At 40.9% G+C, this 14,219-nt stretch overlaps 1 protein-coding gene across 1 annotated transcript in view; it reads left to right on the forward strand.

Annotated features, from left to right (window-relative positions):
- The window catches only part of kcnh5b (potassium voltage-gated channel, subfamily H (eag-related), member 5b), a 117,966-nt gene extending 104,106 nt beyond the window's left edge, over nucleotides 1-13,860 (forward strand). The window contains exons 13-14 of the mRNA XM_076146686.1: nucleotides 12,579-13,067; nucleotides 13,243-13,860. Of these exons, the coding sequence (XP_076002801.1) occupies nucleotides 12,579-13,067; nucleotides 13,243-13,860 (1,107 nt within the window). The remainder of the gene's footprint in view (nucleotides 1-12,578; nucleotides 13,068-13,242) is intronic.
- The last annotated feature ends 359 nt before the right edge of the window (nucleotides 13,861-14,219 follow it).

The following is a 14,219-nucleotide window of genomic DNA, read 5'->3' on the forward strand; positions in this document are numbered from 1 at the left end:
GGAATAATAAGATTCCTGTTAGTTCTGATCAGCCCTCAGTATTTGGCTTTTCTCACATCTATCAAACTTAAAAGGGTGACAATGGTTTGTGACAGTTTAATTTAACAAATAATAAAAGAAATGACGCTAAGCTTTGGTAACACTGATCACTGGCCTGTATCACTGTCTTTACATTAGCCACGTCTGTCCTTTTAGTCTGGTAATGTTCTTACAATTACAATAATATTTGATGGCATGTATGCAAGAATTTAGCTATGATATATCTTGCGCTTTTTATTCTTGCTTTTGTGCTGCTGCATTGTTCCCAGTGACAAGGAGGTCAGGTTTTTAATAATGAATACACTCAGATGAGTGTGCACGGGAGTGTGTCTTTAAGAGAAGAAGAAGCGAGGGTGGGGTGCGCTCAGTATAAATGCGCTATCTATATTTATTTTTATATTCATTTTAGATTTAGATTTACGAAAAGAATGAATTAAACTAAAAAAGAGGGAACCATGAAAGAAGAGGAAGAGGTGGGCGGGATGACTTGGGATGGTCGTGTGGCAACCAGGTTGCTGGTTCCTCTTCCTAAAGAGCCTGTGAAAGTGCTGTTGAGCGAGACACTGAACCTCTAACTGCTCCTGATGTGAGGGTTGGTTCTTTGCATGGTTTGCCTCTACCATCTGTGTGTAAATGCGTGAATATTAGGTCAAAGTAAAGCACTTTGGATAAAAGCACTGTATAACTACAGTCCATTTACCAAGAAAGATTCAGATAAATGTACTGTGGGTTGAAATTGGAAAGTCTTCCAAATATAAATATCCAAATTCTGAGCCAGTAGCTTAAGTATATTATTTGTGTAAATGTACTTATTTAGGTTGGATGCATAATATATATAATACAACTTAAAATGACACATGATACATTTCTCAGTGTTTTGTTCCTCTACTCTAGTGTGTAGGGAAGATCAAACCCAGTTCAGATGTGACCTTAGACCAGTGTGTGGCTGTTAGCTGTTTGTTTGTTTTTCTGAACCAAAAAAGCAAAACAGAAGAAAGACAAAAAGTGGATGACACAAAACAATTTGTGATGTTTTGAACTCTTCCATTGCATTCAGCTTGTCAGTCTTTTTCGTGTAACACTGCAGTCTGCATCCTTGTTAGTCAAGTAATCTTATAGTGTGTAGTACAATACAGAGCACACACGACTAGAAACAAATCTGTCCTGAATGCACCACAAAAACAACACATATACAATATATGATTACTAATGGCTACAAATATATTGCAATGCCTCTCTAAAATATTCATAATAAAAAGTCATTCACACTAAGTAATTGCATGTGGTCATGGAATATTTACACATCCACCCCTGCACCTCACCTGTGACATAGAGACATGCTACATGCTTTATACATGCATACATAAATACACACACCAGCATTGTTTATTATTGGCACTTTTTATGTCAAACATTAAAACACTGTATGTATCTGTGAATTGACTGTATGTGAGCTTCCATGCATATCTGTATATCTAATTTGTGTCTATAGGGGACCGTCTTTGTGCGACAGCATGCATGTGGATTCAGCCATGTGTGTGTTTTAACACTGAAGTGTGTGTAACAGTGTTTTGTGTGTTTCTGTGAGGTTCGTGGTAAGACACAGGAGAGAAGAACAAGTCATGCATGCACAGTCTCATTTTCTTCTCTCCTCTGGCTGGTAAATAATGAATGGCTGAATTTAAGAGGAGAGGTAACCCATTTTTCTCTTCAGAGGTATCAGTGCTTGCATTAAACAAATACCATTTCCTCTGCATATGACTTAACCAGAGATGAGAAAAATTAACATGCTTTCAAGACGGATGAATGGGAAGTTTTTGAATTTGTTAAATGCTCTGCAGTATTTGAGGCCAGAGTGGGGTTCTGTGTGTGTCCCTGTGTGTTTGCATGCACTGTGATTAGTAGATTGTGTGACAGCCCTATGGTATAATTAAGCAACAGCATGTCAGGAAAAAAAAAACGAAAAACACAAAAGCATTTCAAAGAACAACACAACATTTCAGAAAATACAACATTGTAATTTGCTCCGGGAACTTGGATTTTTAGGTATGTGTGTGTGTGTGTGTTTGTGTGTGTCAGCCTGTTGTGAGTGTGTGTGGGAGGGACATGACAGGCAGGATTACCTGGGCGACCAGTGTTGTCACCCCTGAGACATTTCCTCTTGAGTGGGAGAGTAAAGCGAAAAGTATCCCCACCCTCTCCGCCTGCCCGTCTGTCCCTTGGGCTCGTTTGTGACAAGTCCCCGGGAGGCAGACAATAGCAAAGACCACAAAAAACAAGCTCCTTTAGCTGATACGAACAATACGATGTGTGTTCAAATAGCTGTTGCAATGTTTAGAAATTGACAGTTAATCCAGAGACGTGACTGTAAGCAGTGTATTTTCAGCAGAAGACAGTGCTTGAAGTCAGGAGGTTCAATTCTACACATCTTACATATTTCACAGTAACAGGGGTGTTTTTGTGCTGCTAGAGATTAGAACTGCATACCTGTGATTCATTACATTTCCACGATTCAGATCTTCAGTTTGTACATTTTGGTGTGGTGGTAAGATATCAGCTTGGCTCCCAAACGCCAGCAATAGCGTTGCTCAACAAAGTAACATTGTTGGCTGCTAATAAGGAGCATAGACTGGCAGCTGAGTGGAGTCAAAGTCTAGCTGTGAACATGAACAAGCCTCCACAAAACCCTTCAATCTCTGCTCTTTAGTTCAATTTCAAAATACAGACAAACTTTCTGCAAGGAGTATTTTATTATCTGCATATTTTTTACGCACATTTCCTGTTTGGTGGAAAATGTAAATCCAAGTTTTGATGCACATTTAGTTTCTTGTCTGACAGCTCCTCAGCTACATGGAAAACAATTTGGACAGCAAACCAACGTGCTGAGCAGAATCTCCAGAAATCAGGAGATATTCCATAGTGTTGTCAGGATATTAAGTGAGCATCACACATGACATACACACAGCAAGTTTTGGGAACTCTTCTGCAGCTGTTTCAGTTCGAGGCTTGGGGGTATTTAGTACAGACAAAGAGATTCGAATGATACAATTACAATGTTCTTTAGCCTTTGTCACATACATTTACCTAAAGCTAAGGCAGTATGACATGACTAGGACAGACTTGATACGTAAACCAAAGTATAAAGAGTTTTTATCGCGCCATCTATAGATGCATTTCAAGTTTACCTGGAAAGTTGAAATACAATTTAAACATCATCTTTGTGTAAGCTGACTTTACAAATACAAATTTATACTGAGCACTTTATGATTTCTTTGAAGACTCATAATTCGTTGTTTAGGACTTCAGGCATAGTCAGCGTAGAGAGCTCAATGCAGCACTGAGATATTCTCAATGAAAACCTACTCCTGAGCGCTCAGGACCTCAGATTGGACGGAATATTCATCTTCCAACAGACATCGACCCTGAGCACACAGAGGAGACAATGCAAGAGTGTCTTAGGGACAACTTTGAATGGCCCTGTCAGAGCCCGAACTTGAACCCAATCGAGCATCTCTGGAGAAACCTGACAATTGGTGTCCATTGATGGTCCCCTGACAGAGCATGAGGGGATCAGAAGAAAAAGAATGGGAGAAAATCCCCAAACGCAGGTGTGCAAACCTTATCACATCATACCCAAGAAGATTTGAGGCTATAATTGCTTTAACTAAGTACTAAGTAAAGGGTTTAAAGTATGAAGTAAGGGTATGAAAACTTGAAATGAGTGACATTATGAAAAATATGTTTTCACTTTGTTATAATGGGTTATTGAATGTAGATTGATGGTCCAAAAGTGTCAATTAAATCGAAGCACAATAGTGTATACTAAGTGGAAGGTGTCTAAATACCGTGTGTGTACCTCAGCACCACAGAATGAGCTGATCTGAGTGCCTCGGCTAGGTCAGTAAAAATTCTCACTTCTATTATTGCAGTGTTGTTGTCTTCCCAGCAATCGCTCACTCACTGTTTCTATTTTTAGAAGTGGTATAACTGCAAGCTGCTTTCACTCTCACAGAGCAGAACCCAATAACGCACACACCTTCACTCTCTCTTTCAAACAAACACACACCATCTTATTCCATGTTCTCATCGATGCACACATCTCAATCAATAGCCAGATGGAGCAGACGTGAGGCTGGAGTCCAGTAAGGATCCGCTTATTCATTACAAGCAATTGTTGTGAGAGCCAATGGACTGTTTATCCATCACTTTTACACAATCAGTGTGTGTGTGTGTGTGTGTGGTGTGTCGCAGCTCTCAATCCAGCACTTGATTAGATTCTTTCTGTTGAGTTGTACTTCTCTTCCCTCTGTGTACGCACACACACACACACACACACACACACACACACACACACACACACACACACACACTCCTATCTAGCATCCAGGATTAAATGTCCCGAGCCAGCAGGTCTCTAAGGTATCGCTCCGCTGGATTTTTCTGCTCTGTAAACTTTTTGTTTTGTCATTGTTGCAGCTCTGTCTTTCAGAACAGCATGGTTAATGTGGGGTAAAAGGCAGAAGCACCTCCACTGCAGTTATATCATGTTTTATTCCTTGCAGTGTTTGAATGCCTGCTGTCTGACAGCTGCTGAAGCTTGCATGTGTGACGCGTTGAGCGCTGAGCTGGCTTTGACTTCCTACAGATGCCAATTAGAGAAATTCTTTTTAGATCTACGCCTGTAAGGAGCAAGGTGAATTAACCAAGCCATTCATTATCATTTGTGTCATAATGATGGAATAACGAACACCTGGCTTTGATCATGGTTGTAGTAAACACTGCCATATGATGACACACAACATGCACCCTGGCAACATTGAATTTAGGTAGCTGGCAGTAAGACACATCTGTTACTCCCACACAGGGAATGTAAGAAAACGTCTGTGGAGAAACACTGGGCTGAATGATAAGTTATGAGCCGGACACCTGGGATTTTTTCACACCTGGTTAGTTTAAATGCCTCAATTGGTCCCAGACCAATGACTCAGCAGTTTTTGTGGATATGTGAACATACCAAGCTCGGTCTAAAAGGGCCCAATAGCTTATGGTTAATTTTGTGGTTCGAAAAAAAAAAAGCACCTGCATTTTCCAGGAGCTTTTACTTTCACTTTTTCTGATTCAATATCTTTTATTTTACCAATAATAGGGTGATACAATACAAAGACAAACAGTTCAGACACGATTTTGGGAAAAAAAAAAAAAAAAAAAAAAGAACAAACATTGACACAACATCAAACAAAATAAAAAGATAGAAAGGAAGGTTTAGCAATAGCAGTAGTCACAGCCAAGTGAGTTTACTTTCACTTTGAGTGAACTGGGTTTGGTTGTTGGCAAGTATGAATGAATACAATAACACTCTGGTGTGCTTCAAATAAGTAAACGTTAGTCTGCTGGGAATTTCAATCTCATGTCTGCTGATGACTACATTAAGGAACAACAAAAGAATGAGTGAGAAAAGATTTCAGCGAATAGGGATTTAAGTTATAAATTGTGGACAAAGTCGGAGATCTCCCCTGGAAAAGCAGTTGTTTAAACAATATCCATATATTTTGGCAATAAAGAAGTCTGCCATATACGTAAATACAGTGTCATATTTGAAAGTGTATTTCCTTGATTTAATTCAATAGAGGATATTTGTAAGCCAAGAGCCAAGCAGCTTTACAACTAATATCACTAATAAAAAAGTTCTCTCCAAGTATCCTGACGATAATGGTTTGGTTCAGTGGACTACTGTTGATGACATACGTGATATGCATTTGTTTATACTTCTATAGATGCCGTTTCATTACAGTACAAAGATAGTATTAATGTATTCCATGTTGTCAGGAATTACTTCCTGTTGAGCCATTTCTGCCTGTGGCCATCAAACTTTACAATTCCTTGTTCGGAGTGTTAGACCATCATAATCAATAGACTGACCCTTGGACCCTTATTTCACACCTGGCAGCAGCTATAACCCCATATTTTATTCATAATTGTTAACTGTGTAGTACTGACTGACCCTTCAAAAGTTTTTGTGCACACCTGACTGAAACACTTTTTGTGCAATAATTCTACTGTGCAATGTTCTGTGCAATAATTCAACTATGCAATACTCCAGAACCATTAGTATACTCTGCCATTAATACTGCATTTATACTGCCCAAATACTGTCACACATTTCTTTATTTGTATCTATTTTATTGTATGGAGCAACCATAACTTGAGCAATTTCTCTTGGTTATCAAGTATTTCAGATTGGGATTCCAATTGAGAAAGTCTCTCAAACAATTCCCAAAAAGGGGGAGTGTAGTCTTGAACAAAGCTTACTGATTGACTACTGAAGTGTAATTGAATCAATGCTCTCATTTTAGGTGCCCAATTACTTACAATGTGACCTAATTTGAAAACACCAAACAGTGACACAGTGCTCACAATGGAAATGGCAGAAATTAATTTGATGGATCCAATGCGATCCATTAATCGTGCATCATGGACTCAAACTGCATGTCAAATAACAAATGATTATGCTGAAGTTTGTTTTGACATTTAGGAAGATTCAAGGTCTGCCAAATCTAACTTGGAATAAATTGGCCCTGTTTGGAGTAATTTTGACAATTGTGACCAAATTCCAATTCCTTTAAAAGCCCATATCTTGGACAAGGATGAAGCTAGAGAGCTTAAAACACACACACACACACACACACACACACACACACACACACACAGCCTCTGGGGGGCACGAGGATTCATTGGCTTGAGTTTGAAGAAAATTACAATTTTGGTCATTTTTTCAGAGGAGGTAAGGGGGGACCCTTATCCAATTTGATGTTTTCTGGACGGGCCATATCTTGGCCCAGGAAACACACAAAAAGTCATACATTGTCTACCTAGGTGAATTATTCTGGCTTGTGTACCATATAGGTACACAAGTCACTATAGGAGCCTTGTCAGTCTTTTGCTGCCTATGAATAGTAACACTGTCACCTTGTATACAAACAATGCAGGGTGTGAAGGGTTGGAGCCACGTACTATTTGTCTCAAATCCATTTTTTGAAAGCATGTTCAAGCCTTTGTAAATAATTGATCTCTTGTCATGTCTCTGGGTCTGGCTGTCTTTTTTCAGCACTGTGTAATTTCTGATGGCTTTCTGTTGGGGATAACTGATCCCCTCCAGGCTCGTCTTGTTAATTTCTCTCCCCATTAGCATTTGCATCCTTCTATCTGCATATGCAGCTGTGAGGAAAACACAGTGGTCCTCTCAGGAGAGCACGAGGAGAAATATGAAGGGACCTCACTGACTTAATGCTCATCACTTCTCAAACAACCACAGTGTATAATTCAACAAACTGAAGGTGACCTGCTGTAACTCTAACACAAAGGCAAACAGCAGCAGTAAGCTTTTGTTTCATGTCCTTGTTTCATGTCCTGCCATTTTAAAAGCAGGAACTATTGACAGTTACCTGATAAAGACACTACCACTAATACTAAAACTACTACGACTTTACTTACACCCCTATCAGCTACTTATAATATTTATATTTTACTTAATGCTGATTATGTCATTGCTGCTGTACGACAGCTGTGCCCTGAGGGAGCAACCATGTTGATGTCAAAAGACAGATGTGCTGTTCTGGAACTGTCCATGGAACCAAAATGTTATCTTGTGAACCATCCCTATTTTCACCAATTTGTCCAAGCACTATTGTTATAGTAGATATTGAGCAATGTAGATGTGGGCAATGCTTTCAATGAACAAAAACGATGGCTCAACCGCAATAGCACTTCTTTGTAATGATGGTTATTTCAAGTGCCCTTCCAAAAATGCCGATGTTTTGAAAAAAATAGCCAAACTATGTAGAATATAGAAAGCAAGAAGATAAAGCAAGACTAGGCATCTCCATATTCTATTTCTCTGTCGTCTTACATCACTTCTCCCGGCTACGGCTCCAGGGGCTCCTTTTTTACCTGAACAAACACTGGAACATACTACCAAAATATGTCTACCTCAATTATTTAGACCGCATATTCTGTACAATGTAATGTGTTATGTACACTAACATAAATGGATTACCATTACCAAGTAACACGCCCCTTTAATCAAAACTCTTGTCATCTGTGTCATCATCAATTCAAAAAAAGACAGTACAGGAATAAATAGTTTGAGTTTGAGTGATTGTCTGACACCAGCGTATAAAGGTACAAGGGTTTCTCTCAAAGAATTCCTAAATGTGAGGAGTGTAGCCTTGAAAAGAATAATTTTTACTGATGTGATTCAATGAATATTTGAAGTAATGTGAGTTTTTTTTTGGAGCTATAATGTAACCTAATTTAATAACCTTCTTAGGTCATACATGATTTATCACTTCAGTAGTTAGTCATAATGTCATCTTAAACCTTCATGTATCTAATAGTTTATGTAAAGTTTTGAGATTTCCATAATGCATTGCACTTTTTCCCCAAATATGACAGCTACTTAGCTTCTCACTTGCTCGGACACTCACTAATGCACATTCATTCATCACTGGTTCTTGCTCTGTTCTCGTATCATGGTTCACAGCTACTTCAGAATGTGAATGAGTCTCTGTACTGTATGGGAGCCAGAAACAGAAGGAGGGAATAATTAGGTCAACGGAAAATAGCCAGTGTGTGGAATATGAGTCTGGCCACTCGACACACATCCATGCAGACGCCGCACTTATTTTGGATGCTAAATGCTAGCAGTGTTACTGCACGGCCAGCTGGTTTTCTGTAGGGTTTTTATAAAAACCTCTGACTGCCAACCAAACTCTTCACTAACACAAGTACATTTCATTTAATACATTTTGTCAATAGAAATCAGATTTTTTTTTTTTGTTAATAAGCACTATTACCTTGATGGAGTTGTGACGTTAATGTGAATGTAGTGATCACTGATAATTAAAAACATGGGGAAAATTGTGGAAAAGAAAACTACTAAAATTACTGATTACTTACTGGCTAACGTATATAAAATACTAACTTAAAGAGGCATTTACGGACAAACCACTAAGATCAGTTTAAGTCAGTGAAGTCAGTAAAGTCATAACATTAATGTTATGTTGTAAAGATGCTGAATTGGATTCATAAAAAACTCTTTATATATGGAAAGGTGGAGTTGCTTCAGCTGAATTTGTGTTATCCTTATTGAAATCTAATGAAATCTAAACAATAGATAGCTTCACTGCAAGCCCAAACAGGTCCAGCAGTGTCTGTTTATCCATTATTGAAACAATCACAAGGCCGTATGTGTATGTAAGCTGTATACCCGGCTGTAAATAATTGCCATCCATGGTTCACTGAACATACACGTAGCATTGAGTAATTGGAATATGGGGAGAGTCTGCCTGATCAGGAAAGGTGGACATGTGTCTTACTCTGATAAAAGCTTTTAAATATTACTTTTACATCAATTTAATGACAGTTTCTTTAATGAAGTTTTAAAAACTGAACTCTCTCCCCACCTGCTGCTCTTTACCCATAACCCTTCCCTCCACTGAAGCCTGTCATATGAACAAGAAACACACTTGACTGACTCTGACATGCTCCCTTGTGGTGATTGGTGGTATTTCTTGGGCTCAATTTCGAGCTTGCTTTGCTTGAATACTTGTACACATAATCAAGAGGCACCCTTTAGATTTAGCCAACCATAATGCAGTGATTTTGAATTGGTATTGTACAATTGGGATGACTGCTGTAATCGTGTCACTGTTTAACTGCTTCTGCTTATTTCACATACAAGTGTCTTTCTAGACGGACATATAAATTTGAGCCCAGATGCAAAATAAAGTATCTCAGTTCGCATTGGTATTTTCACTACCAACCAACTTCATAGAGGGGAAAGGTGGCCAGCTGATCATGTTTGAACATTGCAAGGCACATTCATTCTCCTACGCACCACACTGCCCCTGCGGTTGTGTAAAAAGTTAGTAAACTTTACGGTAGAGGGTGAACTTGATTGCTGTGTTTGCCCAGTGTGGAGCTTGCTCATGTCTGTTAAAACTAAATGGCAAATTCAGCACAGAAACCCACTTTGGAGAGCACACATAGTAATTGAATGTGGGGAATGAACTTTACTCCTCATTCAGGTGTCAGTGGGGTCCCTGTGTGTGGGCAGTTGTCTCGCTTGCAGAAAAGATGTCAGTTAGTCTCACAAGTTTATGTCTTGGAAATGCCACCATATTTTTGGAACAGGAAATGATGAGCTGTCCACTGGCTAAGATATATCCCTTCATTACCACCAATGTTATGGACAGAAACGTCACAAAGCTACTTGGAATACAGAGGATTCAGCTGACCACAGGGCCTCTCAGCTGCTATACTTGTCCTCCATAAACCACATGAAGCTACAGGGAAAGTGCACTCCTCCACCTAGGCCAACACACCTCCTTTGATGTCTCTGTCTCTCAATGATAACATTTCAAAAGTTATTGACCAGATCATGGACACCACCACTCCCTCCACTGACAAACCAGTGGAGTGTACCAGTGATTGACAAAAATGAACTGTTGCTGTTTTAGCGCCACCAACAGGCCAACTGATGTAACAACTCCATCAAGTTTCATTTCAACAGACTGATTCATTCATGAGATAGACACTTTTGTTGAAAGAGTCATGCCCACTCAAGTAGTAACAATTTGGAGTAATTGAATGCTATTTCTATCAATATAAACGATTTCTTCTTCATGAGCATTCTTTTGCCCATGCGTGATGATGCAACCATGAAATCAGAGACAGCAGACAACAACTACTCTGTCACACCGTTTGTTAAATTACTGGTAATGGATATACAGTATCAGATATTCACAGACATTGGACAGTTTGTTGGAGAAGTCTTCTGCAACAGTTGCAGTACAAGTACGAAATAGAGAGAAATCCACATCTAGTGCAACAAATACCATAAGGGCAAAAATTCAATACAAATACAGGAACAAAGAAGAAAGGCACTGGCATCATGCATACATTGTAGAGCCTCCGCATGTAGTAGAATCGGCTCTGGTGCATCTTGTACACAGCCTCGGTGTTCTTTGCCCAGTCCAGTTTATTGTCTAAGGTGACTCCTAGGTATTTGTATAGCAGTACAGTCTCCACAGTCACCACCTCGATGGGAACAGGTGTGGCGGTGTGACTTCCTCCTGCGGAGATCCACCACCAGCTCCTTGTCTTGTCGGTGTTGAGCTGCAGGTGGTTCAGTTCCCACCACTTGGCGAAGGAGTCCACAACGCCCCTGTACGCCTCAATCTTTCCCCTTGGCAATGCAGCCTACAATTGCATAATCGTCTGAGAATTTCTGCATGTGGCAGGACTCCTAACAGAAATGGGGATAGGGCCGTACCCTGCGGAGCTACAGTGTTGCTCACCACATGTGTCAGACACACAGCCCTGCAGTCTGACAAACTGTTGCCGATCGGTGAGATAGTCCACTAAACAGGTGCTAATGTTGTCTTCTTCATATCAAAGGCTTGATTTTTGTTCTTGATAAATGGGTGACGAGTAGACCCTGAGCACTAACTTCTCACTTTTGTTTCATTAAACTTCACTGCACTTGTCATAGAGTTAATTTAATTAAAAAGTCTAACTGTTCAACTTCAGCCTCCAGCTACCCAGGCAGGGCTGAGATGATTGACAAGGCCTCTCCATCTCCTCCTGAAGGCTCCTGCCTTTCATGGAGCTCAGAGCACAGTGGGATAACTGTCTTTTTATATTCAGCACCCACCGGCACCAGTTAAATGAGAAAAGGATAAATGGATGCAAGGCTGGAGGATTGGAAGTATAGATGGTTACAAGTTTAGATTACTGATGGACTTAATTCCTTCAAAACATCGACCGAACATTATCATTTTAACTAAGAATAACACTTAAACCAACAGTGAGATAGCTGGCGGCCTGCCTGACTGGGATTTGTGTCATTCCCAATGTAATTAGTGTGTAAGGCGAGACAGGGGAGAGAGTGGCGCCAGACTCAGGTTGAATAATCCAGATGGAGGGAAAGATCATTTGGCCTCAATCCCTACAAAAAAAAATCCTCTTAAAAAAAGGAATCGGAATCTGTGATGTAGATGAATAGTATCTAGTAACAAAGCTGCTAATTTGGTAAAGAGAAAATGCAGGAAAATATTTGAAACCAGTTTAGCTTCATAAAGGGAATATCCTTAAATTAAGCATGGTTGAAATTTCAAATATTTGTCTTTCAATCTCTAGTCTTTAAGTCTTTTGTGTTGAAATAATCTGTGCACTTAATGTTTGTTACACCTCTTAGTTTTGAGACTTTCTGCACTTCCAGTTTATGAATTGCTGAGGCAAGCTGCAGGGGGGATGTGACATGTGAATGTATTCAAGTGGAAATGCTAAAACTGACATATTTCCATTATAGTAAATCTCCCTCTTCTTTTCTGTTGTAGAAACGGCCCTTTTATCACCAATGATTAATGTGCAATGCTTGGCAGGGAATGCAAGAGGGAGAATTATTATTCATAGTATTCATATGAGATGATAAGTGTTGTGATAAGTGCTCTGTTGTTTTCTGTTTGTTTCCCCTGCAGATCATTTTCCGCAAGATCAGTGAGGTGAAGAAGGAGGAAGAGGAGAGGCAACGTGCGAAGAACGAGGTGCAGCTTACCATCCCGCAGGACCATCCCGTCCGGAAGCTCTTCCAGAAGTTTAAACAGCAGAAGGAGCTGAGGAACCAGGGAGCAACCGTTGCCTCGCAGCTAGACCTGGAGAAGAACCAGCTTCAGGTTGAGCAGCACCACCAGCACCTGCACCCCCTCAGCCTGCAGCTGGGCCATTCCAGCCTGCAGCACTCCCTGCCGCTCAGCCTCCAGTGCCCTCACACTTCCCTGCAGAATGGGGCTCCACCCAGCAGCAGTGTGCTGACCGTGTCTCAGGTCACGCCCATGCAGGGCTCGCTGGCATACAGCCATCCCAGTGAGCCGCCTGCCAAGCAGAACAACTGTGACATCATGGAGCTACAACCCAGTTCAACTAGTGCTGGGACTGAGCAGATTTCAGCTGCTAGACTTAAAGTCAGTGCCACACAGCCAAACACCTACTCACCTACTCATGCTAAATATGCTGACCCATCGTTTTATTTTCACACTTTTTCACTAAGAATACCTCAATGTTTTTATAAATAGACCTCAGCAGAACAATAACTTCAAAGTGTTATTCAGACTGGTCTGATTCTTAAATGATCTTGTCTTGCAGTGCAGTCCTGCTCTGGGTAAGCAGACTACAAAGGCCAGCGCCTGGATGCGTTTGAAAAACAACATGGCCCCCCTGGAAGTGAGAAAGGAGGGGCTGAACAACAACGTCACCAAGGCTGTTTCAGTGGAGATGCTCTCGCAAGAGGGCAAAGGTCAGGACGCAGGAGGGAGTGGGGCTATCGAGGAGGGTGGGGTGTCGAGCAGCAACCCTCTTCGCAAGACAGACTCCTGTGACAGCGGCATCACAAAGAGTGAGCTGCGGATTGATCGGGCAGGGGAGGCACGGACGCCTGTCGCTGTGACCCCGCTCCTCCACAGTCCTCTCCCTGGAGGAGCGGGATCTCCTCACCCCTTTTACCCCATCCCAGAGCAGGCCCTGCAGGCAGCGCTGCACGAGACCCGGCTAGAGCTCCGGGGGGACATCCAGAATCTGGGAGGTCGTTTGGGCGCCCTAGAGAGTCAGGTGGCAGAAATTATCAACCTGCTGTCGGACAAGAGGAGGCCGTCCATGGGGGCGCAGTCCACCTCCACCACACTCAAAACCAAAATCAAACGTCAGGACATATTCACCGTGTCCAGACCAGTTTCTCCAGACTCAGAGAAGAGTGAGGGGCTCTGAAGGGAGCTAAGCCAGTGGTGTAGAATCAGAATGCAGGGATACTGTGCACCCATGGTCGTCACTATGGCGGTCTATGAGGGCACACTGCAGAAACCTCCATCTTTTCATGTCATTTTTGTCTTATAAGGCTTATGTTCTTCAAGTTTTTTAGGCTTCATTGGTCATTTACAGAAATGCTGAGCAAACACTTTAGTCCCGTTTTAGGATCTTTGTTTAGGAAAGCTGAATTGAAAGATAATTTCATGCTCCTTCTAATAAAGTTTTTATTTGTCATTTTACTGGGTGACAATTCTAGACAAAATGAGTTAAGATGGAGATTTTTGTAGCTCTATTGAATTGATTCACACCACTGGTCTCAA

This window comes from Genypterus blacodes, unplaced genomic scaffold (genome assembly GCF_046128005.1).
Source record: "Genypterus blacodes isolate CSIRO-AG114 ecotype Tasmania unplaced genomic scaffold, CSIRO-AGI_Gbla_v1 ptg000033l_1, whole genome shotgun sequence".
Taxonomy (NCBI): Eukaryota; Metazoa; Chordata; class Actinopteri; order Ophidiiformes; family Ophidiidae; genus Genypterus; species Genypterus blacodes.